The 28,000-nt window shown below is 37.9% G+C and overlaps 1 protein-coding gene and 2 non-coding genes across 3 annotated transcripts; 2 read left to right on the plus strand and 1 right to left on the minus strand.

The window, feature by feature from the left end:
- The first annotated feature begins 447 nt into the window (after positions 1 to 447).
- On the plus strand, positions 448 to 27,996 carry LOC134813471 (serine/threonine-protein kinase unc-51-like). The gene is made up of 17 exons (XM_063821265.1): positions 448 to 568; positions 744 to 870; positions 1,225 to 1,314; positions 1,876 to 1,917; positions 8,289 to 8,321; positions 10,193 to 10,229; positions 10,491 to 10,541; positions 14,542 to 14,657; positions 19,980 to 20,063; positions 21,124 to 21,284; positions 22,276 to 22,358; positions 22,737 to 22,961; positions 23,145 to 23,863; positions 23,992 to 24,113; positions 26,001 to 26,118; positions 26,371 to 26,514; positions 26,664 to 27,996. Exons 2-17 carry the CDS (start codon positions 757 to 759, stop codon positions 26,865 to 26,867), a joined length of 2,343 nt encoding a protein of 780 aa, XP_063677335.1. The 5' UTR covers positions 448 to 568; positions 744 to 756; the 3' UTR covers positions 26,868 to 27,996.
- On the plus strand, positions 2,842 to 2,960 carry LOC134813648 (5S ribosomal RNA). Its single transcript, XR_010160046.1, has one exon. It is a non-coding gene; the product is annotated as a 5S ribosomal RNA (ribosomal RNA).
- On the minus strand, positions 18,065 to 18,138 carry Trnai-aau (transfer RNA isoleucine (anticodon AAU)). The gene has a single exon. It is a non-coding gene; the product is annotated as a tRNA-Ile (tRNA).
- Positions 27,997 to 28,000: the final 4 nt, after the last annotated feature.

Consider the following 28,000-nt stretch of genomic DNA (forward strand, 5'->3'; position numbering starts at 1 on the left):
AATACTTTCAACACTGCTACATAACAAATAATTTGAGCTAGCCTGATGGCAATCAGAGAGCATCGATGTAAATTTTTATGTACTTCAATCTGGTCTCAAGTCCAGACCCCATCATTTCATTTTCATTACAACAATCCTGTGTAGTTATTGACTACTGATTAAACGGGAACATGTTGATGGCATTGATAAACACTGGTGGGATCCCTTATATCGATTAATCAAAAATCTGATGAATTTTTCTGATGCGAGAAATTGCAGCAGACATTCATTGTTGGACTTCTCACTTTTTTCTCATTCCCTTCGAATATTATACCCCTTGCACTGTTTTTACCTGTCAGATAGTAAACTTAACATTTCGCTATCCCACTTTTGATGATGCGTTATTAATTTATCCGTCTTCACTTCGATAAAGATATATATTATGAATGCTAACAACTTCTTTTTATCAGACATGGAATTTCAGCAACAATACAAAAGATTTTAAGGGATAAAGATTTTAGTATGAATCCATCACAATGAGTTAAAAGTGATGCTCATTAACACTGATATAAACAACCTTTTAACACAGGTAATAAGTGCTCCATGCTTTTTAGTTTGATTGTTATTCAATGAAAGAATGAGTCATGTTATTCATATTCCTTTGTTATTCTATCACAAGCTTACTGGCACTGCTGCAAAACAGTTAAAATTAGATTTTTATTCTTTTACAACTAATATGTCAAGTAAAACTATTTATTACCCAGGTTACTCAAAGTGATGACAAGTGGAGCCCGTCACACAGTGGAACATGTAGGCCAATACGAGTATGACAAGACAAACATACTGGGCCACGGTGCTTTTGCCGTTGTCTACCGGGGCATCAACTGTGTGGTAAGTAATCAAACAAATTTGCACTGTCCATTACCACTAACTAAACCAGTTTATCCATGGATACTAGATTCCTGTTCAATGTCCACAGACATTTACCTGTCCCTATGGCTTCTTTAATATTTTGTTCATTGAAAAGGGGACGGTTTTTTTATTACCTTAATTTTCAAGCACAGGTAGTGTGCTTCTTGATCTTTATCTGCAGGGGATTAGCAGCAACATAAACAGATTAATAAGACTACACAATTTTCTTAAATTTGTTCAGTTTCCATACCGAGATGTACCAGTTACTTAAATTCCAGTACATTATTTAGATTCTAATGCTGGTATGTCATTTTCTTAATGTCTGTATTTCAGACACCTACCCAGAATGTGGCAGTGAAATGCATCAGTAAAAAACAGAAGTCCAGCAAACTAATTAGCGCTGAGGAGATCAACATTCTAAAGGTAAGAAATCAGTATAAAATTAGTAAACAATTAGTCAACTAATAAGTAATTGGTTAATAATTAGAATAGTTAGGGTACAATAGTGGCCAAGTTTTTTTAAAATTTTGCCCCTTAACTTCTGCAAGCTTAAGCTGCTACTATAACGATTTCCTAGTTGTTTCTTGTTTAACTGACCATTTCTACTGATTTTGTATCTCACCAAACATTTTATTAGAATCTTGATATTATCTCTGTGCTAAAATGAGCTGTCTTGGCAATAAAGACAAACACCACAAAATATCATCATCTGCCAAAATTAGCTTACACACCAGTGTACTATTGTAATGCTTCAATTCAATCACAACTTATATCATGTATATTGCATGCAATGTATAATACCGCAAGTGTTATGTATAGTGACAATTAACAGATGTACAATTTTATAATTAGCGTTGAAAGGATAATCAGTACTGGAACTGGTTATGAAAATTAATTAATTGAAATAATGTGTATATTATATTATCTCCTTTCCCTGTTCACATGTTCCTTCATAACATTTGTTTTATCTTATCTTTATTTCAGGAGGTGACCCATGATAACATTGTACAGCTGTACGACTTCAAGGTAAGAAATAATCACTTTTAAAACGTTTGAACCATTATGTCTTCCATCATTGCCACAAATAGTAGATTATACTTGACAGAGTTGCCCGGAGGTCGGTGTTTGCTTGTGATCTCTACAAAATGACGGGTTCCAAATTAGCAATCTCTTCTCTAACTTTGCATCAGCTGTTATGATTAACTTAGATTATACATGTAAACGTGAAGCATACCCAAACTACCTAGGATATTAAGTTCCCCCTCCCCTAATTTTCAGTATTCGCACACTGATATTTCATTAATGTATGATTATCTTGGCGACCTTACGTGAAAGTACACAAGATAATACAACATAACACAACTATTTATTATTTCCTATAGAAAACACGACCAGCTCTGTATTGTATACAAGTAACATGGTCAGTATAATGTGTACTGTATTTTGCAGCGGCCACCATTTCTGAGAGTGTCTCACTTTGCTGTCTTCTTCCTTCTTTTTATCCTTCCATAAAAGGCTTCAGGTTGTTGAATAAATTAGCACAGGATGTAATAAGCAATATTTTGGTTGACAGAGATAAACTGTTGGGGCCCTGAATTTTCTCTAACCAGCACATCTTTCTGTCTAAAACGTTCACCAGTTTCGTAATGTAATTTGAGAGCCCTGAGGTCTCAGGCTACCTGTAATTACACAATTAATTAATTACCTGTGGACGAGTAGAGAGAGCTGCAGGAAGGGGGACCGGTACTAGAAGTACCACTTCCGGTCAGCGTGACATATCAGCTGTGTCACGTGGGACATACCCCCCGGATACGATGTTTCTGTCGCACTGTATTCCACTTAGATAAATCTGGTTAATATCTGGCGTGATATGGAGCAAGTTTGAGCTCGCCCGGAGTGATTTAGACCGATCGATCCATCGAATATAGACGCTTACATTTCATTAATGTTGAATACGGCCATACTCGGTTGAATACACCCCATCTCGTTCGATCTGGGAAGTTAAGCAACTGCAGGCCGGGTTAGTACTTGGATGGGTGTCCGCCTGGGAATTCCCGGTGCCGTATCCTTTTGCAAATAATTTACAAAAGGAATATTTTTCAAGGAATTTGTCCAATATTATTCACCGTAATTGGTATCGTGCATTGCCTGTCAAGCCCAAGTTTCAAAATTAAGTTGACTGTCAGCATTCTAATTTGATGCAAGTTTCTTAGTTTTTAAGTTTCTCAGAAATGAAAGATGCGATTAAGAGGGCTATATTTGATTTTCTTAGGTCAGCTATGTGAATCAGAGGTGAAACTAGTCGGGCGTGTTCTTTACTGAGGCGGGAACTAATACTTCTACTGATCACCAGCATGCACGACAAGATAGTAACCTTTGTTTAAATTATCACTACAATCCAAAAGGACAAGATCTTATTAATATATGGAAGTTGTTTTCGGTGCACATTGTTATGCGCAGGTCTCAAAGGAAGCTTGGTTGCAGCTACCCCGGCGTGATCTGCAGTTAAGTTAGAAGTATTATTTCTGGTATGAGTGTGATGATCTCACTACTAAACTATCTATCATGAGATCACGGAGAAGAATGACTAGTTACAGAGCTGAACAGCTGATAAGATGAGTGGTATGTTGTTGTCTAGGTGCAATTGCCAAACAGTGAGCAGTAACTGTGCTGTTAATGTGCACTTAAACAACAGGAGCATTGTCCTGGTATGATAAGTATGTTAGTTTAGAGTGCACTGTGTTACAGTGCATGCTTGTGGAGAGAGTGGAATGTATTCACATGGCAATAATAATAATAACACTACAATACTCTTGCCAACTTTACCGAACAACAGACAATGGGATATTATCTAACGGTGCAAATTCTCTCTTATTTAATTTTAAATCTCTACCATCAATCAGCCACATAACAGCTACAAAACCGGTAAAACGACTGTAAGAAGTTGAGTTGGAGCTGACCGTGTGCGTAATGAACTACTCTAAATGCTGCATACTCATTACTCATTACTCGTAGTGTGTCCGTTAATACCACAAAACTAAACACATTTGTGAACTTAATGTGTATCTACATTGTGGTGTATGTAATGTAACAGTCTACTATTCAGCTTCTTTAAAGTCAGGTTTTCAATCTTAACAAACAGACCTAAGTTGCACTTCCTCAAATATATCCTAAAATGATTCACATAGTCATAACACCATAATAATTAATGACAGGTCAATAATTCTGAGTATTTGGAAATCTTGATATTCTCAGTATAATAATCTCCACGAATTTACTCAAGAGATGATTTCAACTTATATTATGTTTAATCGAGCTTATATATATGGATAAATATTAAATATTGAATAATTATTGATTTGAATTTTGGCCACTAGTCAGATTTACTAAACCATATTAAAGCATTAAGAATTGAATTGAGTAGCAAACTAATATTTAATATTAGAGCTGATCATATAACACACAATTGATGTTTAACTTGTAAAGGACCCTAAATATTCCCCCTTTACATTACACAGATGACCACATTAAATATTCCACCACATGACACTAACTAAAGGTCTTTAAGCTCCTTCCAGAACCTTCCAAAAACTAATTATTCTAGATCTTACTTAACAGAGTTACATCTGAACAAAGCAACAGATGTTATGCTGGGGAGATTTGTGGGCGGGCTAGTATTAACACAACCTCCACAAACTTAGTGTAACGAGCAAAGTACCACTTTTGTGTAATTTCTCAGTAGCATGAGTCGGAGAGTGAGTCTCAATGCTGTGTTGATTATGGCCCAGCTTGTACAAGGACGGACTGTGTGTCTAGACATTGGTCTTGAGAGAGTTAGGTAGTTTAGACACAGTCAGACAGTCTCTTGAAATACTGTAATAACGTGCTAAAGACCAGCTTAAATCCAGGGAAATTATTTGATTGACGTCAAAATTGTTAGAATATTTGAGCTATCTCGTTCCTGATTCGTGAACCTCGCTTCATGGCTATTTCTAGTCTGACAGTAACCTTCCCAATATCCCAACTGTGGGTCTAATAATGTAACATGAACACTTCCCGGCCTTCTTTATCAATAATCATGTCTGAGCAAGTTTGTGTCTCGTGTGTCCCACAATGTATCTCAATGTATCTAGTGTGTCTCACAATATATCTCGTGTGTCTCACTTTCCTCGACCTGCCTCTGTGTATTGACCTCCTCAATACCAGCTGTGTAACTAATAATGTGTCCAGTATAAGTATTAGTATTGTGACATGTATCCCTTCCATACTTTATTAACAAGTCTAACCGGTATCTGGCGTGTTTAATGTTTATCATGTGTGTGGTTCACAGCAGGAGATAGTATCTTGTAAATCGCCCACTTTCAGTTTCCAAACTTCCTCATGTGTCTCATTGGTTCACAGCTATCACGTGGTGTTAATAGTGCCCTCTGATTGGCTGGAAATAGTCACGTGGTCTGAAGTACTGCCCTCTGATTGGCTGGAAATAGTCACGTGGTCTGAAGTACTGTTCTCTGATTGGTTGCTCAGTTGTTGAGTGCAGGAAGTCCTTGTCTGAAATAATGTTGTTTTTTATGCTTTAAGTGTTAGGTTTAGGTGCAATAATTGCATGTAAGGGGAATGTACGTCGAGTAGTGCACTGTGTATCTAACTGTGGGAAATGAATTCCCTGCTGTATACAGAAAGTGTACAGGTTTCAAATCAACAGGGGTACATTACAATACACGCCCTACCCCCACCCCCTCCCCCTCCTCCTCCCCCTCCTCCCCCACCAACCCCAACATGTCTGTGAGTAGATACCTTAGTTCCCAAAAATTTGTGTGCCATTATATTGAGCACAATTTATTTGAGCCCGAAAAATTTGGGCAGAAATTTTGAATTCATTTGGGCGACCGAAAATTTGGGCACAAATTCTTCGAAAAATGAACGATTTTCCACTAAAATTTCAGTTAGATATTTGCCTTAGTTCATTATTATTCCTTATTATAACCCTGAGCAGAAAGCGCTACTGATATCAGATATGTTTCGGGCCCAACACACACAGACACTAAAAGATCTGATGACAGCCAACAACTGCATCCTACAGAAAGTTCCAGCAACAGCCCCTGGACATATCTATCAATGGACTGGCTAAGAAATTCATGCGCAATAAGTACGAAGATTGGTACGCGAAAATCATAGTGTGTCAGCTCAATGGAGGAGTTTCATCAGACAATGTGAAAATTGATACCCGCTTGACAGTGATCCGTGAAGTACACGCTCGTTGGATCAACGAACTTTTGTATATTTAAAAGGGAAGCCAGATGACATAAGGAAAGGCTTTGAGAAGTCGGGTATAACTGATACTAGTAGATCAGACTTTACGGTGGATGATAATTCATATTTTGCAGATCTTGTTTAAATCTCTAGCTATCCGTAACTCTAGCCATTTGTTTTATTAGTAGCTGTTAGCTATTCCAAATCCAGTTATTTCTATTCATTTAAAATATAAGCATTTTTACTTGGTCAAGCCATGAATGACAGATTAGAAAACTAAAATTTCAAATATCATTTCACTTGGATATGAAGAAAAAGCCATCTTTCTATAGATTTCAGGGCCACAGGCCAAATGCCAAAAGTTTGGTTAACAAAAAATTTAGCAGACGGAAAAGATTTATGCAATTAATTTGGTCTGCAAAAAACTTGGGCGAGAGGCCCGCTCAAATTTTTTGTCGCCCAAATTTTTGGGAATTAAGGTACGTGTCCGTAAATGTATCACGTCAATACGAAACTCGGAATACAGTCACCTGATGCTAACCTGTCTACCTTGCTTATAAATAGCAAGGAGATGCAGAGGAAGGCAGTTTTATCTTAATCTACGTTTTTACACTGATCACGTCCGTCTTGCAAAGTTCAGTATCTTCAATCTTGCATTAATAAATAGTTATTGATTCCAGCTGCAGCTGCCTAGCAGAACAACTCTATATCTCACAGTGGAATGTTGGTGGTTACTTGCCTGTCTGTCTACCTTATACAGGACTATAGTCTTAGTTTTTTATAACTAACTCGATATATATATATATATATATCTGTTACCATTTTACTGACACCACAACATCAACTTTAACACAACTTTTCGCGAAAACCGTGTGGTGAGAGATATACCATCGAAACCCCCCTCTCCCACCAACCCTAACCTATAACACATAATAATAATACTCCCCCCTTCCCCACCAACCCCCTCCACGGCCCTCCCCCACCAACCCTAACCTATAATACATAATAATAATACACACCTAATATTTGGCAACCTTTATTAACACCTGAACTCTCCTCTTTATTACGAGCACCGTATACAGTGTGCAGTGTTGTGTGTTGCAGTGTGCAGGTGTAGTGACCCTCCTATAATATACCGGAAGTGTCCACAATAATTATAAAGATGTACTGTGTTATTGTTAATGTACTGTGCACTGTGTACTGTACTCACAATGTTTACTTTTAGTAGCGTACTATTTGTAAAACTTGATATTTATAATATATATTTATAATATAATATAATCTATAATACTAATATATTATGTATGCTCCAACAAATCCATTATAACATTCAAAATTAACATACTGACTGTTCAAAATGTAACTGATTATCATTTATCACGTTGTCGCGACAAAGAAAAACACTTGATTTTCCTTTGTTGCAGCAACGTTATAATCAGAAGATTTGTGACGCTTATCCTTGTAATTGCGACTCATTAATAACTTGAACAAATAATGTTCCAGTTCGGAAATTGCGCATTTAATAAGGTCATCTATCTTACTGGATCTTCTATTTAAAATAAATGTGTTACAAGTTTTACCCATTCTGCCGACAAGAGTTAGTTGCAGTTACAAGTACACTACTAAAATATAATACACAGAATACACACTCCACAATATGTACATTCCATAATATTTACATTCCATAATATCACTGTAATATGTATTGTACAATGTACGTACCAAAGTACACAGTTACACCAGTAGTAGCCACTACACTGTTACACAGCTCAGTGATGTAATGTTGCAGTTTTAGCTCGACTCTCCTGAGAACGTCCTGTGAACAGTATGAGAATATAACATGACCTCACCTGATATGCACGTGTACTAACTGCACGTGCATTGCAGAGTTGTGGGATATTGACGTTTTTATAGGCTCGGTCAGCATCGTCTGTATGAGTCATACATAACAATTGTCAGCGTCCTAACTCAGAGCATGATTGTCTTTGTTTGTATCCAGAATCAAAGAGGCGGGGTGGGGATTTCAAACGAATTATTATATAATAATAAACTTTTGTAACAGATAAGAACAAGATGGAATATAAACCATCTCCCACTTTAAAAAGATGATGTTTTATAATTATATTTAACAATGTTCCTTTCAGGAGACGGACAAGTCGCTGATAATGGTTATGGAGGTAAGCTCTTCATAATAATATGATAAGTCTAGTATTATACCCTGTCTATTCTGATACCCAATTATTTAACTTTGCTACTGGATTCTCAGAAATTCTCCTATCATTCCATACAGTTTTTAGTGTGCGTGTCTCTTATATGAATGATTCCGCAGAAAATCTAATAATCTGATTTGCTATTTTTAAAATTATATAAACTCGTTAGTGAATGAGATAAAATCTTATCTAGCTCTGCAAGAAATTACTGCAAATTACTGACATACACAAACGCTGGGTGTATCGAACAGAGAATATTATTAAGAAACACCTTGAACAGTGAGCCCTGAACAGTGAGCCCCTGTTCTTACTCCGTATTAATCTACACACCTACTGAACAACTATTTTCTAGTAACCAATACTACTCACATGTTAATATGATAACGTCACATTACATAATATGTGCGTATGTCACAAAAGTCACATTCTGTACTTCACAAAAGTAGGTCCTGTTATGCAGGTAATATGTTACTCACTGCAGAGTACACGCCTAAACTAGGGTATACTATCAGCAATATAACATGTAGACCTCACCCACTGTGCAATACTACGAGTTCCTACCGTGACACCACCGATAATGATGAGCATATTATAGCTAGTTGTCATCTAGATAGAGAGTTGTTAAGGTGATAGCTAATTGTCATGGTGACAGATAGTTCTCATGGTGATAGGTGTTGTCATCATGGTGACCACTGGTAATCAGTAATCACGTACCAAAACAGCCACCTCTACTTTTCAAGTTTTTCAACCATCACTGAATGAAATTGAGTCTTACAATTTCACATACTAACGTCACAATTACTGTAACTGTATTTCAGTTAAAACTTGAACTGTTCTGGTTGTAACTGTGGGTAATGTTACATTTATTATTCAGCACTGGATTCATACCACAGTACTAGTAGTCTCTACAGTCGAGCTCTACTGATGATCGTAATCTCTATAGCCTATTGATCTTTACATGTTAAAAATACAGATCCTAAGTTGGAGCAATTTACAATTACATGTTACTAGTTTACATACGTTACTACTAGTACTATTAACTTACTAGTGTTAAGATAATGATATATTTGTCACCATACTATTTATTTAATAGCAAGAAAAGTAAGTAAATGTAGCTATATTTAGCTCAGGTAGTAGAGGTAGATAATAGTATAGGTAGTCATGAGCTCTTAGCTCTTTATGAGACATTAGTGTATACTCATATACTGTATTTCAGATAAACTGTCCACACAAAAAACAATCTCGCCAGACATCATCTCAAACAGTTCAGCTGTTAGCATACTTTAAACTTTATGTTATATATGTTAACTACTGGTTACTACTGCTCTACTGGTTACTACCGGTTACTACTGGTCACTACTAGTTAATACTGGTTACTACTGGTAACTACTGGTTATTACTGGTTACAACTGGTCACTACTAGTTAATACTGGTTACTACCGGTTACTACTGGTCACTACTAGTTAATACTGGTTACTACTGGTAACTACTGCACTGGTTATTACTGGTTACAACTGGTTACTACTGGTTACTACTAGTTACTACTGGTTACTACTAGTTACTACTGGTTACTACCGGTTACTACTGGTTACTACTGGTTACTACTGGTTACTACTATTTACTACTGGTTACTACTGCAGTATACTGGTAACCTCAGGCTAGTTAAGGAGTAAGGATTTAAATAGCACTCCACTAGTCTGATCTTATCCTGTACTAGCGTTTAATAACATTGTAGTGATATAGTCCTGTAGTAATATAGAGCATTTTATAATAATATAGTACAAAGTAATGGAGTGTTTTAACTTTTAGTTCTATTCCTGACAGTGAAATATTTTCAGTTCTGTAACGGGGGAGACTTGGCAGAATACCTCAGAGGTAAGAGACAAATCTATTTTTAGAAGTTAAGAAGATATTCCGTGTTTACTGTTTAGAGAGGCAATGACCAGAGAGAGAAAGGAAAACGTTTGACCCTTACTCTCCGGCCAATTCTACCTGGGCGTTCCACCTGATCCTCATAGACATGACAATCTAGCTCTAAATTCTTGACACAAATTTGAAGAAATCGGATATTTAATTATTTCACAATGAATTGATGTCTGTAAGCAACATGTTTGTAAAACTTTTTATCTCTTCCAGATAAAGGCACTCTGTCTGAGCTGACCCTCTCTCTCTTCATTAGACAACTTGGTAAGTTAGCCAGGTTGTTAAGTTTAATTATATAATTTAATTTAAAAACTTATGACATTATTATTTCACACTATTTTACTCAACTAATAAAGTTAAATATTATAATTTACACTATCATATCATATCTACTGTTCTTCACAAGTTTTGAATATTTTAGCGGTTCTGATTAACACTTCTTACAACTTCTGACACCACTATTTCCTTAAAGTTATTATACCATTATCATACGGTCTGAAGTCACTATATTAAGATTCTTAAAACAGTTTAACTAAACTCTGGAAATTATTAGAAAATCTAGCAATATACGATTAGAACGAATATGTATGCTACCCATTTTACTTCAAACAGTAAGATTATATTGAGGGTAGTGATAATACCAGCCCCCTGTGGGTTATTTGTCTCCTCTTCATCTGTTGTTCCGACCCTCCTTGAGGGCTACTGAGAAAATGAAATGAGAGATGATCATTAAGGACGCTATGCACCGACTTGACTTCATTCCATGTACCGACCCTTACTGAGGTCCCCTAGATTATGAAATGAGATATGAATACCAGGCCATAAGGGCCCCCCTACCCATTAGGGCTCATTCTATTGTGCACCTCTAATTAAAAATAGGGGAGTGCAATATACAGTATACATTATACATTATACAAGGTACTACATTACTTTTACTGGCCGTTTTGTTAATATTATCATGGCCTCTGCCGCTACTCAATATCAGATTTTACAAACAATTCGATTGGTTAGATAATAATATGTGGACTTGAGATTCCTAATGATATAATATTCTTACTGGGGGCGGGGAAGGGAGGAAGTGGGGGAGGCGGGGGAGGCCGAGGATCAACTACTTCTACTTTATAGTGGTATTTCTGAAATCTCATTATTTTTATAAACTTCTTCTACGTCACAGACAACAGTCAAATACTTCCATTGCATTGGAATTTTGATATAAACGGTTGAGTTAATGTCAACTATTGAATAGCTTGTTAACCAAGTTTTAGAAGCCTACATTAGATGCAACACTGACGTATGACTGGTTGGGAAGCTTGCCGTTTAGAGATTGATAATATCTGATCATTAATATTGGCATGATGGGAAGAATTGACGATGCCCGGGTGTTTACCGCCATGAAATTGCTATAAATAGTTGTGATGTCTTTTATCTACTGAAAGTTCCTCCTGCAACACATTTTAGACATACAGATGCTGTATTTGGTGGAGCACAAATTTGAAATGAACTACCCTATTCAGTTAGAGCATTATCGAATATAGGATGTTTTAAAAGTTCCCTAAAAACATTTTATTTCCACCTAACTTTTGATATTTGTCCATAATAAAATCCAATATAAAATCGGAACTGATTTTATTTCCATACCAAATCTCGCTTGAATGACTTAGATGTACATCTTCAATGTCGAAGCGTTTAACTAATATTATTAGTGCAGTTTATTTAGTTATTTATATCCCTAGATAAGAACCAGCAAATCCCGTCTAGATAAGAACCAGCAAATCCCGCCTAGATAAGAACCATGATATCATTGAGTTAAATTAAGCAAGAAGTACGTAGTGGTCTGATTGTCATATCAAACTAGTTGGAATAGCCACGGCCAACACTACTACTAAGTAGCTTGTTACTACTGGTTACTACTGGTAACTACTAGTTACTACTGGTTACTACTCTAGTTATTACTGGTAACTAGCCACTGCTAACACTACTACCAACTAGCTTTATGGTCTGTATCAGAGGTAGGAGTAAGAACGCCTGTACTTACTTCCTGGGGTCTGGGTCTAATAACCGGCTCTTATCTGCAGAAAATAGTTAACAGTATTAGCTGCTACTCAGACTAACTAGTCGTCTTCAGGCACGCCTACCTACCGTATTTGATCGTACAGACACCGTGTCAGTCGTTCTTTGGAAGGAGTTTAAAGTCCACCTTGTAATGTTAAAGTCATAGAAAGAGACTCAGATCTTGCCTGTTTAATAAGTTATTAACAACTAATCAGTACTCCCAGCTGCAAACCATGTACACTATATTACAAGTCATTACATATGGTGGATATGTGATAGGTCGCCTAAGTTTGATCACAATCTTTAAAAGCTGCCATTTAACAGGAGACGCCTAGGAACATTCGTGTAAATATTTATCAAGGAGTACAATAACTGGATAATATCTAGTTTCTCTGCTAACTGTTATTACTGTTACTAAGTTATCTAGTTCAGCTCGACACAATTATCAATGTAAACGGTCGCGGTAGTGTATATTATGTAAATAATTATGTAATTTATGTAAATGATTATGTAAATCTAAATAATTTTAATACTCTCAACCTTTCATTTGATCTCCCCACCTTTCTAGTTTCTTATATAACTTAAGAGTAAGCGATATTGTGTATACTAAGTGTATTTAAAACACAAAAGTGGCTGTGGTAGTATTTAGTAATATTTTATCTTGCACGAGAAACTGATGTTTTTGGAAAAGACCTGAGTCATCCGATTTTTTTAAATCTGGGTAATCTCATTAATAGCTGTGACTCATCAAAGTCATTATATAATTATCAAGATATTTAGTTTCTATAAATAGATCTGATTTCTTGCAGTTATAATTTAACAGGAAATGTAGGAAGATACGACTAAATGTTGATTAAAAGTATGTTGCTAATTAGGTGATGTATCAGGAGATCAGATCTATTTTTACAGTTTACTGCTTTATATAGTATTTTAATCTGTAATACTGTATTTAGTAGATACACAATATACTCTATACTCCACATCATTGTTACAGAGGTATTTTCACCCCAATATGAATATCTCTCTTACACTAAATCAGAGATTGTGTGGGTGGTAGTATTGGAGACACAAAAGTGGGCCTATTAATAGTCCCTTCACAAGGAGCTGATTAATGAAGTGAAACTGATCAGCATTGTGGAGACTACTCCGCTTATGAGTAACAATATCTCAATAACTCATCCATGATTGTTCAATGGTCACTCTGTAACCACTGTGTTATTAGACGTTACTGGCTAGACCAATAAAATTGTACGCTTTACGCCTCGCTCTCTCTCTGTTACTGATGATATGTAGACTCGCAATGTTTCGAGTATTATATTATTACCCGAAATTCCAAATCAAGCGTTAGAGCTTTAGAGCAAAACAAGTTAAACCTGTATGTAACATTGTAACATATCATTTACCGAGATGTAAATATTAATTATTATGCAGCATAATTATTGTTGTACCTTAAACTTAAAGTCATGACTGCATATATATTGCTGTTAAGAGTAATTTAGCTCAAGTTATTAGTCTTATCTTTAGTACTAGAGTCTTATTTTAGAATTACAATGAATCATCAAACGTTATGATATTAACATGCCTACGATAAATTATCGATCTAACTGATTATTGCCTCAACTTAGTAAAGAAAATTGGGCAAATTATCTAGCTCTAAACTAACTCATTGGTAAATAAAAATCCTCTGTAATGACTCACGTGAATCCTAGCCTAAGTAAGATTGCCAGGCTCTCACTCAATGAGCAACTTGTTAATAAAATAACTTCAAACGAAGTGAAGATAATACTTCAATTTAATTAATCAAAATGTCACAATCCAATGTGATCATAATCACATTGTACATGATAATGTACCAAAGCTAGAGCATTCCCAATTAGTGCCCTGTCTATTCACACTGGAATACTCCAGGATTGTTACAGACAGCTGTTCAATTATTTTAGTGAGAGGCTAGGAATTTCATTTTTATTCACGTAACCCTTTAGTCTTTACACATGATAATGGACGTGCGATCCGTCAAAACATATCTTCCGTAGAAAACATTCGTTACGTACATTCTTACTTCTTCTTAGTCAAACGAAGACGGTAAAATCATCTGTTAATTCTTACAATACGATAACAATTAAGTGCTTTTGTACATAGAATCGAGAACCATTTCTTAATTACCCGGTTATTGTACTCTTAATGGTATTGTTTTAACCTATGTGTTTGTCAGGTGATGCTATGCTGGCTATCCACAAGATGGGTGTGATGCACAGGGATCTGAAACCAGGGAACATTCTTCTAACTCACTCCTCTTCTCTCAGCCTCATCCAGCCTCGTGACATCAAGGTAACTACACTACTGTCCCCCCCCCCCCCAACTACACTACTTTACCCCCCCCCCCCCCAGCCTCGGGACATCAAGGTAACTACACTTCTGTAACCCCCCCCCCCCCCCAACTACACTACTTTACCCCCCCCCCCCCCCCCCCCCCAGCCTCGGGACATCAAGGTAACTACACTTCTGTAACCCCCCCCCCCCCCCGCTGGTATTGACTATTGTAGTACAATGTACATGCTCAGTGAACCCTATATCAGGTTTCTATACTACTGTTATTTGTTATGGGTCTAAGAACTGTGGGAACCAATCATCAGTTAGCTAAGAAAACACCGTGCGACTGTTCATTAACCAACATGTTTATGAGGCAGTGGGCACGGGCACGTGGTAAACATGTGTTTTTCCCTTATAGGAGTGTTATAAAGTTGTTGTACTCTATAAGTGTATATTCACCTACAAGCATAACTGCTTGGCGTGATGAGGTACATCTTTGATTGGTCGAAGGTCTTTCAACAACACAGCATCATCATTTTCATAGTAGTCCCCGGCTTATGACGGGTTCATAGCGGTATTAAACATGTTTTTCTGGGCCCAAACATTCTACGCTCCTACTATGCTATTACTGGTCTCTTGACTAACTCCCAACTAACACCATTATATATTATTATACATATTACATATATTATTATTATATTGAAATATAATGCTCCTGCTTGTCTGCAGTTTAGCACTTTTTTGGGAAACCATGCAGAAACTAATTAAATTACATAATATTATATCAATCAACACTTTTTTTATTACATGCAAATAAAATCATTTTTCTTGAGCCCGTATGTGAGTGTAATTGTATAACCTGATATTTCTGTCACCTACGTAATTCAATAAACATGTACGTGTTTTACTGTTTTGCTGTTAAACACATGTTAATACAGAGCATGATTGTATCGTTTCCTGTATTGTACAGTGGATATTATGTAAACCTTAAACGTAGACCTTAATCGTAGACTATAGGTACACAGTCTGTATTTTAACTACTCCTTCCTGTACATTGTATACTCAGTCATCAAGAAAGTACAGAATATTCCCACCATTCATCTCAAGATCAAAGACTGTAATGATAACTCTGTGATGCCGTTCACACAACTTACTATTATATATACTGCATCTGTTTCACGGCAACAAAGTCTCACTAAGTGATGTCTGTAACGTCAGTGATTGGGACAACAGTCACCAGTCAGTAGTCACCAGTCACCAGTCAGTAGTCACCAGTCAGTAGTCACCAGTCACAGTCACCAGTCACAGTCACCACTACCAGTCAGTAGTCACAGTCACTTCAAGACTAATAATGGCTCACTGTGAGCTGTATTTGAAGTGCTGCTTTACACTTTTACAACAGGTTATGAGGATAATAATGCTCTCTGTACTGACTCTCAATACTAGATAGTAGTAGTAAATCTTTCAAAGTACGAAATATCTCTTTAAAAGAGCATCCTAGGCACCTTATAGATATCAAAACGCATAGAAAAGAAAACAAAAACATCAACCATCTTCTAACTTCTTCCACTCCTCCCTATCTAAAGCTAAAAATCTAAGGTCTTCGAAATCAGTCAAATTCTTAAGTCTAATATCAAGATTTCTACTAGTCAAGTCTTTTCTAATAACATCTAATAAGTTTAAACATGGTCTACCCCGTCTCCCTTCCATAAAAATATCAGAATTTATAGCAAATAACATAGAGGTGTATGCTGGTGAGTCTTCCTGTCCTCTTAAGATGTGTCCTAACATTCTCCATCGAAACTTAGAGACTCTCACAGACAAGGGAGTGACATAACAACGAGCATAGAGTGCCTCATTAGAAATAACCCCAGTAGGCCATCTGATGTTGAGGATTCTTCGGAGGTGTTTGCGATGAGCAATATCAAGTTCATTCAACGAAGCTAGTGGTGCAGCCCAGGAGTTGCAGTTGTAGAGTAGAATAGAGACTACTTGTGCCTCGTAGATTTTGATCTTCCTTCGGACTGAAATCTTGCTCTTCATCCAAACTTTCTGAAATTTACTAAAGGCAACATTACCAAGGAATATTCGATTCTTGATATCCTTAATAGTGCACATCAACGATCCTAAAGTTTTGTTAGATAATAAGGAATAATCTAGTACTGTCTCCAATGAGCTGTAGAAGTTACAACTGCCTCAAATTGACCTTCTGTAAGCGTTTGTAATCTGCCAGTTGTTTGTTTATAGAACCCTTCCCAATCTCGTATCGGAAAATGACTAAACTCAGTTCTGAGTGTGTAAGTGTGTTCATTAAGCATTTAGAGTTCTGTAAAACTGCAGTTACAATTGTGCTGTGCTAGAGTATTTTTAGTATTTACGATCGATATCAGGTCTAAATCCCTACTACATGCTTCCAAAATTTGTAATCTCCAACTTTCTGCACATTGTACTGGAATGTTTTGGAAAAAAAAAGAAAGTGATATATAAATAAAATCAACGATTTAATGTTAGGAAGGTAAAATTCAAAATTGATTCCCTGGTTTCTTAAGTCAACGATCGATATCTGCTAGTTAACTAGCTGGCTTTGAAGCTATCTCAAAGTCTAGAAGCTGAAGTACGTTCAACACTCTAAAAAGTATTGTTTTGACACAGTGATTATAGCTAGATTACCTGTCATTACTTGAAGTGTTCACCACTCCGACAGTTTGTTTTGACACGTGACATTACCACGTGACATTACCACGTGTCATTACCACGTGAAATTACCACGTGACGTTATAATGTATAAGAGTACCTGTTACTTGCCTCCCTGTCATTAGCTACTGTCTCTGTGATCTGTTACTGATGTTTCATGTGTTAAATAATACTAATGTTTAATGTGTAGTACTACATCTGTCTGGGTATTTACTCAATCAGGTCAATACAGAAATCTTCACATGGTTCAGTGTGTACAAGGTAAATAATCCCAATATCATGTGTATATTATATATGTTAACATTACATCATGAGTTATGATTTCAGTGTAATACTAACCGCCCGCCCCCGGGGGCTCCTCCCTCATGGGGCTCATTAAGAGAGACAAGTTACAGACCTGACAATACAGTGCTCGACCACCATGGAACATTCTAGTCTCAAGAACAATGAGAACATTCTAGAACATTAGTTTCTACAGTCAATTACCACAGTATCTCGTATGTATCACTGCTAATTCCCGGGCATCAGCTTCTCCTAGTCACGCACATAAAATGGGTTATTGTAGAATGTAGATACGAAGTTTATTCTTCACTTTTTTAGTCTATTAACATCCCAAGATATGAACTTAAATATTAGGTCGGGTATGAACAATATTATAACCAAATAAGGAAATATGACACCGATTATGAGTAAAATAGTTCTTGAAATAATTTCGAGAGCTAAAAATAACCTGGCCATGCAGGGGATCGAACCCTGGACATTCGCGTTATTAGCACGACGCTCTAACCAGCTGAGCTACACGGCCATGTCTAAGAAAGTGATCAGCCAAATTCTGTTCAAACATGTAGACATTATTTAATTTCATTATTTTGTAATGTAATAAGCAGTTACATCACTGCTTATAATGTGATAACATTATTTTCACAACTTTGAGTTGTGAAAATAGTTTTATCCAACGAGTTTGACGAGTTGGATAAAACGAGTTATATCCCGAGGTTTGACCGAGGGATATAACTCATGTTATCATATTATAAGCAGTGATGTAAATGCATTCTCTGATGATCTACGAAATGATGTTAGCGAATGCAGCATTTACATCGGAAATTAACGACCGATAATATTACTACATATAACATTCCAGAGTCAAACTTTCTAGAGGACACATCCTTATCTCTTAAAATTGTTACAGGTCGCTGAGATGTTGCTAATTATTTTAAATTGGTCAAATAAGCTCAGTGAAGCTCACACTCACACAAAACTTGCCACAAATGGTTGACTACTTGTTATCTTATCTTATCTTATCTTATGAGGATTCGTTGCGACGCAACAAGGCCATCGAATGAGTCGACCACCTTTGTTATTTTACTTCGGCATTACCTGCATTACAATGTAAACCAGCACTTTCAAGGAAGAGCTTTACAAGAAGCCGAAGGATCGTTCCTAAGGCCAGCAACGGTTAAGGCACTATGCCACACTTTCTTCGCCCGAGGCTTCGCTGTGTTGATCAAGCACAGCTCCTCATTTAACCCTCACACCCGATTTCTCGAGCATTCGGCTGAGTGAACCGTGGGGCTACATAGACCACTCGGGATCCTTAGCAGAGCGTCAACGACGCTCACCCCACGACTAGGCAGGCAGTGGGATTCGAACTCGCAATCTTACGATTACAAATCCGATGATCAACCAACTACGCTACCTGTCAATGTTATTGACATTCTGTAAAATTTTGAAGCAAAAATATTTATCAGAACATAAGTTATACCACTTTCTGTTTTTAAAATAATTAGCAACATCTCAGCGACTAAGGATGGACCAGGGAGATAACAATAGTTACATCCCTCCTATTTACCTGTTAATCACAGCCTAAATGTAGTACCAGGGAGATAACAATAGTTATCTCCCTCCCAGTTATTGCACCCCTATTTAATGCATTATATTAGCGTAAACAAGAGTGAGATAACAACTTTTACATTATGGACAGTTACACACTGATCATGAGAGAATGTCGGTTATTACAGCCGATGATTAATCATTGATATCAATTTTAGTACGATTCAACACTCAACAGACTTTGTTTAAAACTTAATTTAAAAGATTTATCAGAACATATATTTGCAGTACTTGGAACATTCTAGCTGTCCTATTGACTTCTAACGGCAAACTTTAAACATCTCTGTTATTCTCCAAGCTGGTTTAGAAAATTCCTATTGCGTCACAGAAGTTTTCTCATGCTGAGCTCACCAGGGAGATGGTCTATCACTGCAAGTTCTGAAGAGTGTTTCTCTCTCTAAAAGTATAAAACATGTGTGGCATGCATCTCGCAGTATTGCCTGCTATCTGCTGCAGAATATGCAAGAATTTGATGAATTTATGACCACAGTGCTGTACGTGCGCTCCAAATATTGCAATTTTGTAGTTTACACGGCTGGCGCCGGAAACGTTACATACAGTACATAATATATTATAATATGTTGTGAATACAAGGGACGGAGAGAGTGGGAATGTAATACAGGTGGTTTTAGAATTATATTTACAGGATTCTAAGTAATGGGAAGTATTTAAGTTGTTCATTTTAATGAACCACTTTACCATGGAAGTTTCTCGAGTGTTCCTTAATGAGTTCCTTAATTAGTTCCTTTATTTCAGTTGAAGATAGCAGACTTTGGATTCGCCCGTTTTCTGAACGATGAGGATATGGCAGCAACTCTCTGTGGTAGCCCAATATACATGGTAAGTTATCATATTTCCCTTGTTAACCATAACTACCATGGTAACCATATAGGTACCATGGTTAGTGGTTACCATGGTTACTCTTTTTCTATTCTTTTCGAGGACTTCTCTTTGATTCTTGCCCCTTCTTCATTGCTCAAAGAAACCTTTTCGTACAATTTAGTTCCAAAGTTATCTTATAAATCTCATTACCAACTCTTTAATGATTACCTCGTGCAAATACTTTACCAGTCAGCGGTGTTGGTAACAGTGCGATATGCCGTCAATAACATTGTCAGGAGAGACACAACTATATTCTCCTCTAAATATCTCATCTCTGTTACGATTCTATTTATAGCCTCCCTTTACAATGAGCAGTGCATACCTTTAATTTCTACTACCTTTCCGAGTATTTCACTGCATTCTGCCTCGTATCCAGTGCATTCCAATACACAAATACTTGCAATATTGTGATACTGTTGTAGAGTTGCTGGCGGCTGCTATTCGAGGAGAGCTGCTAGTAGCAGTAGTAGGGAGCAGTAAACATTGTGCTGCTTGACAATTAATATTGTGCTACTATCACACACCTGCAGCAGTAGCTGCTGTGTTATTACTTATTATGGAACTGTTTATAAAACAGGCGCCATGGTATTTAATGATGAGTGGGGGAGGCCTTGAGGCTGTCTAACAAAAAGATTGCCTTACTAAATACCCATATTAAGATATTGAAATGGTTAATAAGCTGGAGAGAGTGAGGGAGAGCCTGGCTTTATACCTCTTATCTTGTAGTGCTGGAATGTTCTGGGGGTAGTGTTAAATACTGTGCGTTACAGCCAATCAGGTATCAGAGCTGGTTTGTACCATTATCAGTACTGTACCTGCTGTGCACTGTATGCACTGATACTATAAGTATGCTAATATTACCTACCTCGTACGGCTGAATTTTAGGAAATCATTTGCAGCTTTTAGAGCATATTTTAAAGTTGAGACTTGAGACATTTTGTTGTTGGTAATCACCGGTAATCATGTAATTAAACAGTAATTATATAATTACAGGATAATTAGTGATCACTTATCCCAGGCCCCGGAGGTGCTAATGGGGTTGCAGTACGACGGAAGGGTTGACTTGTGGAGTTTGGGAACTATAATTTACCAGTGTTTGACCGGTAAAGCTCCCTTTAAAGCTAACAACCCTTACTCGCTCCGTAACTTCTACGAGAAGTCTCCTGAACTTGTCCCAGCGTGAGTCTACTTAAAATAATGGACTAACAGTCTTCACCGAAATACTGTAGTCTGAACATAACCAAAGTTTTAACTAGCGTTAGTATACAGATTATTTATATAAAGTATTTAATTCCAGGACCTATTAATTTCCAAAATGTCCTGGAATTTTAACGGAGCTCAAAGATTCCTAGGATTTCATTTCTCAAATTAAAACATTAGCCGTGTCAATTGGCGAGTGTGATCTCTGTAGCCCTGACATAAGCAACATGCAACATGCGGTCTAAAAGTCAGTTTGTTCACTTCTCCCCAACTTGCTGTCTCCACTCATTTGTTAGGCTACTTTTAACACACTAGTTTGAAGCAGCCCCTCAATAACATCTGTACTGCGTAACTGGCAATGTTACTGTGTGATTAGTGACTTAGTGACAACTGTAGGATCACAGGAATAAGGTTTAACAAACCGGCACCAGACTGGACTATACCATTTAAGGAAATCTTCCAAAATATCTCCAGCAGACAAGATACCGTTTGTTGTAGACTTGTAGCTGTATCAATGCTTGAGAAAATTACCAAACATAGCAAGAAAAGTGGACGTTTTCAAAACGTCAACACCAGTCGACAATTAGGGTATAAATATAGCTCTCAATAAAAACCTGGCAATGTTCCAAACGCAACCAGACCAAGCTGAGTGCGATGTTTTGATAGTTTGCCAGATAATCGAGCTGTTTGTTCCTACAAGTTACTGTTCTTCATTATTCCTCTTCTAATGTTCCTATCGATGTTAATCGCAGTCGAACAATACAGTGCCCATCGCGTGGTAGAAAGTTAGCTGTTGTAAAGACATTACCATTCACATGGGACCATTATATTATGTGAATATATTAATTCATTTAACTATCGCACACGCCCACGGGCGTGTACATAAAGCTAATGATTTACCGTGAAATGATCAGGCATTTCATAATAATTGAGTTACCATGAGGCACCTGTGAATTAAATGTTATTTCAGGATTCCTAAACAGACTTCTCCGTCACTCACCGATCTCATACTCTCGCTCCTTCAAAAGGATCCCAGCAAAAGGCTAACTTTCGGTAAGTTGAGGCATTGTGTTCGGTACTATATCATGTGGTACTGTATCATGTGGTACTGTATACTGTGTATGTGATCGGAGAGAGTGTTATTGTTTGCAAATTATTTTCAGGCGCTTGCCAAACTATGCGGGACATATTTGCAAGTTGCGCTTCGCGACTAGTTCAAATTTGCATCACTAACGCTTAAATTTGCAAGAGACATCATGTGATATTGCGCGCCGTTCTGCGCGCGTCAGTTTCAAAGAAGATTTCCGTCAATACCCGTCTATTTATAGATCTCAATCTGAATCAAAACAGAAGATTCTGTGCTACGGGTCTCCCTGACAATACAAATGTACGATACACGAACATGATACATTAATTTTCGTTTCATTTCAGAGGACCTCGTGAAGCACAGATTCCTGGACCCCGGTCAGCCAAGTAATGTTATTCCGGTTTCCAGCCGGAGCCCCAGGGCGTCCCCCAGCTCCTCGCCCTCCCACCCCACCTCCCGTAGTCCTAACAGTATCTCCTCTAATAAACTTGCCTCCATGCAGAGGATGAGACGTAACACGACCCCACCCAGACCAGCTGTTGAGATACCTATCAGAACGCCTCATACTGGTATTAGTTACATCTACTAGCTACTACACTATTTACTACTATAATATTGAGTATAGGTCATCTTACTGTGCAATAGTGGGCTGTATTTGAAAACTTCTTAGAGAAAATTGATCCCACAGATATGATAATATTTTCCAAGCAAATGACAGAATGACTGCAATGATTTGACAGAACGTTTTTCAGTTCCAGGGGTATCTGAAGACGTGTTTGGATCACCAGATGTAGACAGCGAAGGTTTCATCTTAGTAAACACTCAGACTAAAACAACTCCCTCCAAACTAAAATCAATAGAATCCTCCTTCATGCAAAAATCGCAAGCAATCTCATCCTCAGTGAAAACTACGGCCATGGCCACCCCAATCAAACACACCTACTCACAAGAACACCTAGCAGACATTTCACCCTCGCCTCGCAGCAGGCAGTCTCCCATCGCTCAGAAACTGGAAGAAGACAAAATCCTGGAAACTCCTCATTATAATATGAGAGACGCTCCTCGCAGGTTGTCCTCAGGAAGCAGGAATATTTCTGCCCCTAACTTCTTCCAGAAGAAAGCCATGTCAGTGGACGGCCACAAGAGACACAGGTCCACCTCAGAGTCCACTCGTAACTCGACCCCGCCCAGGATGGAGCTTGTTTCCCGGTCAGTGCGACAGAGCCCCACTCGCAGACCCTTCTCAACTAACTTTGAGGACTCGTTCTACCAGCCCAGACCTCTGTCTGCCAGTAGGGTTAGCTCCGGGCAGAGTGCTCCAGCCTACTTCTTCCTAGGGGGATCTCCTTATAACAGTCCCCCGTCACTGCGCGAGAACTCTCCTCTTCAGCTCACTATGGGCGAAACCAGCCCGCCCTTCTCACAGCCCTTCGAAACACCCCCTGAACTTTCAGAAACTACTATAATGGACGTTAGTCAAATTTTGACGTGTATGTTTTTTGTGCCTGATTTTCCCAGTCTATATATCAAATAACACATTTTCCATAAGTTACCCTACTCAAATTAAAATTTCTTTCTGATTAAGTTTGTTTGTCGCAGGAGCACCAGCGAGAAATGCTGGACGATTTCCAAGCGACGTTACAGTACACTCAAGCTATCAGAGAGGCTGCCAACTTACTCGACAAACCCTTCTCACCTACAGACTTCAAGGACAAAATAAAGTGAGTTCTTATTAATGTGTTTGAATGGGTGGGCGACAATTGACCCCCCGACAATTGACCCCCCGACAATTGACCCCCCGACAATTGACCCCCCGACAATATAATTTAATACAATTGACCCTGACCCTGACCCTAACCCTAACCCTAACCCTAACCCTAACCCTAACCCTAACCCTAACCCTAACCCTAACCCTAACCCTAACCCTAACCCTAACCCTAACCCTGACCCTGACCCTGACCCTGACCCTAACCCTAACCCTGACCCTGACCCAGGACTCTGACCCTAACCCTAACCCTAACCCTAACCCTGACCCAGGACCCTAACCCTAACCCTGACCCAGGATCCTGACCCTAACCCGATCAATTGACCCCAGTGTAATTACATGGGGGGTCAATTGTCGGGGGGTCAATTGTCGTACTAAACCCTAGATTTCGCGACAATTGACCCCAGTGTAATTACATAGGGGTCAATTGTCGGGGGGTCAATTGTCGGGGGGTCAATTGTCGGGGGGTCAATTGTCGGGGGGTCAATTGTCGGGGGGTCAATTGTCGCGGTACCGTTTGAATAGCTTTTAATTTTCTGATAATCAATTTATTTCGTTATTAATAAATGATTATACCTTTTGGCTTGTAAATTTATTGCATTTTCTTTATATTCTAAACAAATACCGAACTGTCGTAAATGCATTAACATAAAATCTAAAAATCTAGAAATAATTTAAAACATCGAATTGGCATCATCTCCTAAATCAATAAGTCATGCTTTACGTCCTAATTTAAGTGTCATCGTTTTCATCGACACATTTCCGAACACATTTCCTTTTCCCGGATCTAGTTACAAAGCAGTACCAGTAGCAGTAAGTAGAGGTGTTCCTCCGTCGTCGAGGAGCCATTCCGTCTGTGAGAAGGAGATCAGATAGTTCTAGCAGTGCTTCAGAGAGTGGAACTCTACTTTGCTCCTTACAGTCGTCAGCAAATATCAGCTCCAGTTCTCTGAACCCTGCAAAATACGGGGCTTTTGTTTGCGTTCATCTGTCCAATCTTATTTGATGTGAATACCGATCAGATCATCCTACTGGATTGAATTTTCAGTTTGTTTGCAATTTCGTAATCATACATAGTAGAAGTTAAAATGATTTAAGTTGAAATTAGAAATTTTACCTACCGTGACAAATGGTAATGTCTCCATCCTGTCCTTGAACAGTTGCATTGTTCATGTTCGTGCTCTCACCCAGCCAAAGGAACCCAATGAGCACAAAAAGCGATATCATCCCAGAAACAGTCAGAACAAAATGAAATAGTGACCTTCAAATATCACGTCCGCTAAGTAATTGAGGGCGGCCGCGGGCACGTACTGGGGGCACTGTCTTATCTAGGTCTTTACGGTGGATTAGATTAAGCGTTATTTTGCTAATTATTATATCCTGAATGATAATTTTATCACGTGCTATATGCTCATGTGGTACTTGACACGTGACTGTCACGTGGGTTTCCATTTTGAACGTACTGATCTACTAGAGAGGAGTATTCTCAGAATATTTCTTGAATATTTCTTGAATATTTCTTGAATATTTCTTGAAATTTGTGCGGAATCTCTAAAATTTCGTTTTTGGGCAACCGTCACCCAAATCGAATAAACAATTTCGTGACGAATGTTATGAAAAAATGGAGGGTACACCTTTTTCATGGAATTAGAAGCAGTAAGTCATGGTCACAAGTTGTGAATTTTTGTCATGCCTGGTAAAGTTTGAGATTTCTTTGATTTACCGACAGTTTGAGGTACAGATAATCACGTATTCTGACCATATTATTGGCATTATCCTAACGGTGAGTTCCCCAGTTTACAACAAGTTTATTTTAGATGTTTCTAACAGAGAAATATGTCAGGTTACAGCAGAAGTTGATATTATGCGAAAAGTCTGAAACTATGCTTTCGGCTAATATACACCAAGCAAAGCAACAACTATTCGCAAAGACGATTTCTCCTTCCAAAACTTTCAAAGAGGTGAGATTTTATAAAATCGATTAAGTCCCGATTTATAAATTTTAAACTTTCACGCTTTGTAATGTTTTAAAATTAGAGAATTGCACCGATGCCCCGAAATTGTTTTTTCGTTAATTCCATGATAACAGTAGAATAAATCCGTAAAACCTTTCTCCGCCGGCGCCTTAGCTTAAAAACAAAACCTAGTGTTTGACATAGGACAACTCATTTCTAGACCCTGTAATATTCTTAATATCCAATACTGTCTCCCAGACCTTGTACTCCGTATACGGCGAGTTCTGTGCGGTCCACACCATGAAGTGCTGTTTGGAGAAGGAGATATCTGCCCTGCCTCCAAACACTGAGGAAAACCCACACTGTCCTGAGGAGATATTACTCTCATTCGCCTTCGAACAGGTAACACTGGTACCAGTCTCACTTTTTACCAGTTTTCATTCAGTTGTCACAACTGTGCGAACCTATCAATTTCGAACACAAGCCATTGCTACTCTACTGTGCACAAACACGTATCTATCAGAAAACTAACCACAACATTCCTTTCTCAGATAAGATCAGGAATACTAGACGAAACGTACGGTCACGTGGGTGAGTGTGTAAAGAGGTACCGACTGAGTCTAGCAATTATTCTGGGCCTCCTGTCCGAGGTAAAGTCGGAGAATGACAGGCACATCCTGTTGAAGTACGAGAACGGTCTTCAGATAAGGATAGAGAACCTCCACGGGAGGAGACGGTTACCTAACAGCACTTAAAGAGGAGCAGAGCAAGCTTCAGAAGCCGAGTAATTGAAGGACTTATGATTGATAAAAGGATGCGTGTCTGATGGATCATTGGAGATTTTAAAGGACCTTGTTTGGGCTGATAGTGGGGGTTAGAAAAGAAACCTTGGATTATTCGCCCTATTCGATTGTTACGAGTATAATGTTGTGTCCTGTAATTGTGATACTTGCATGCTGTCTCATTACTTTGACTTCAGGATCTAGCCCTGAGTTATAGAACTTGTTCAACTGTTGAGTGTTGAATGGTAGGAATAAGTCCCCACAACAGGCGAATGCGAATGATAGGTGCCAAGTGACGGCACAAAATTCTCGTCAAGGACAAACGTGATACATTGCCTTGCGAACACTAAAAACGATATAAAAACATGATCTAAATTTTACGTTTTATAGAATTGGAAAATTGTAAAAAAAAGCTATATATTGTAATGTATAATGGCAAGTATTCTTATTGAAAAATGAGAAAAAGGAATGTTATTATTTTATATTAAAACCAGTAGTATTACTATTATAACTTAAAGCCATGCTATACGGAGGGCGTTGCAATGTTACATCCTAATAACAGTTTTAAAGTGCTACCACCTATTGTTGGGACACAGTCGTTGCGTAAGTAAGCTTTACTATAGTACATCAGCTCAGATGCTTTAAACTAGAATTTTAAAAGCACACTTACGCTTTGCCACGCGGTTGTGACACGTGACGATTGCGCGGCTCAATAATGGGTTGTGACACGTGACGATTGCGCGGCTCAATAATGGGTTGTAACACCGTGATGTCTTGATATAATGTTTTGATGGTATGTAATTGATATTTATTATTAACGTTGATGTAACTCTTCATTTCTTGCAGCTTAATAACTTTAATTAGGAAAATTAGTCGGGGATTTTAGGCCTGAAATGTAGGATTAAGGAGGAGGAGATTGGTTTTTTTAGTTTTATGGAAGATTTCTTACTCGTAATGAGACATAGTTAATTAATTAATTAATCAATTAGTGATCATGTCAGGTGGGATACTTATTCCTGTTAACTAATGCTAATTTAGCGTGTGCCGGGATTTGATTGATTTTATTAACGCTTATAAATGTTCGTGTGATGTGTGCCCATAATTGT

This window comes from Bolinopsis microptera, chromosome 3, assembly GCF_026151205.1.
Source record: "Bolinopsis microptera isolate Bmic1 chromosome 3, MBARI_Bmic_1.0, whole genome shotgun sequence".
Classification (NCBI taxonomy): domain Eukaryota; kingdom Metazoa; phylum Ctenophora; class Tentaculata; order Lobata; family Bolinopsidae; genus Bolinopsis; species Bolinopsis microptera.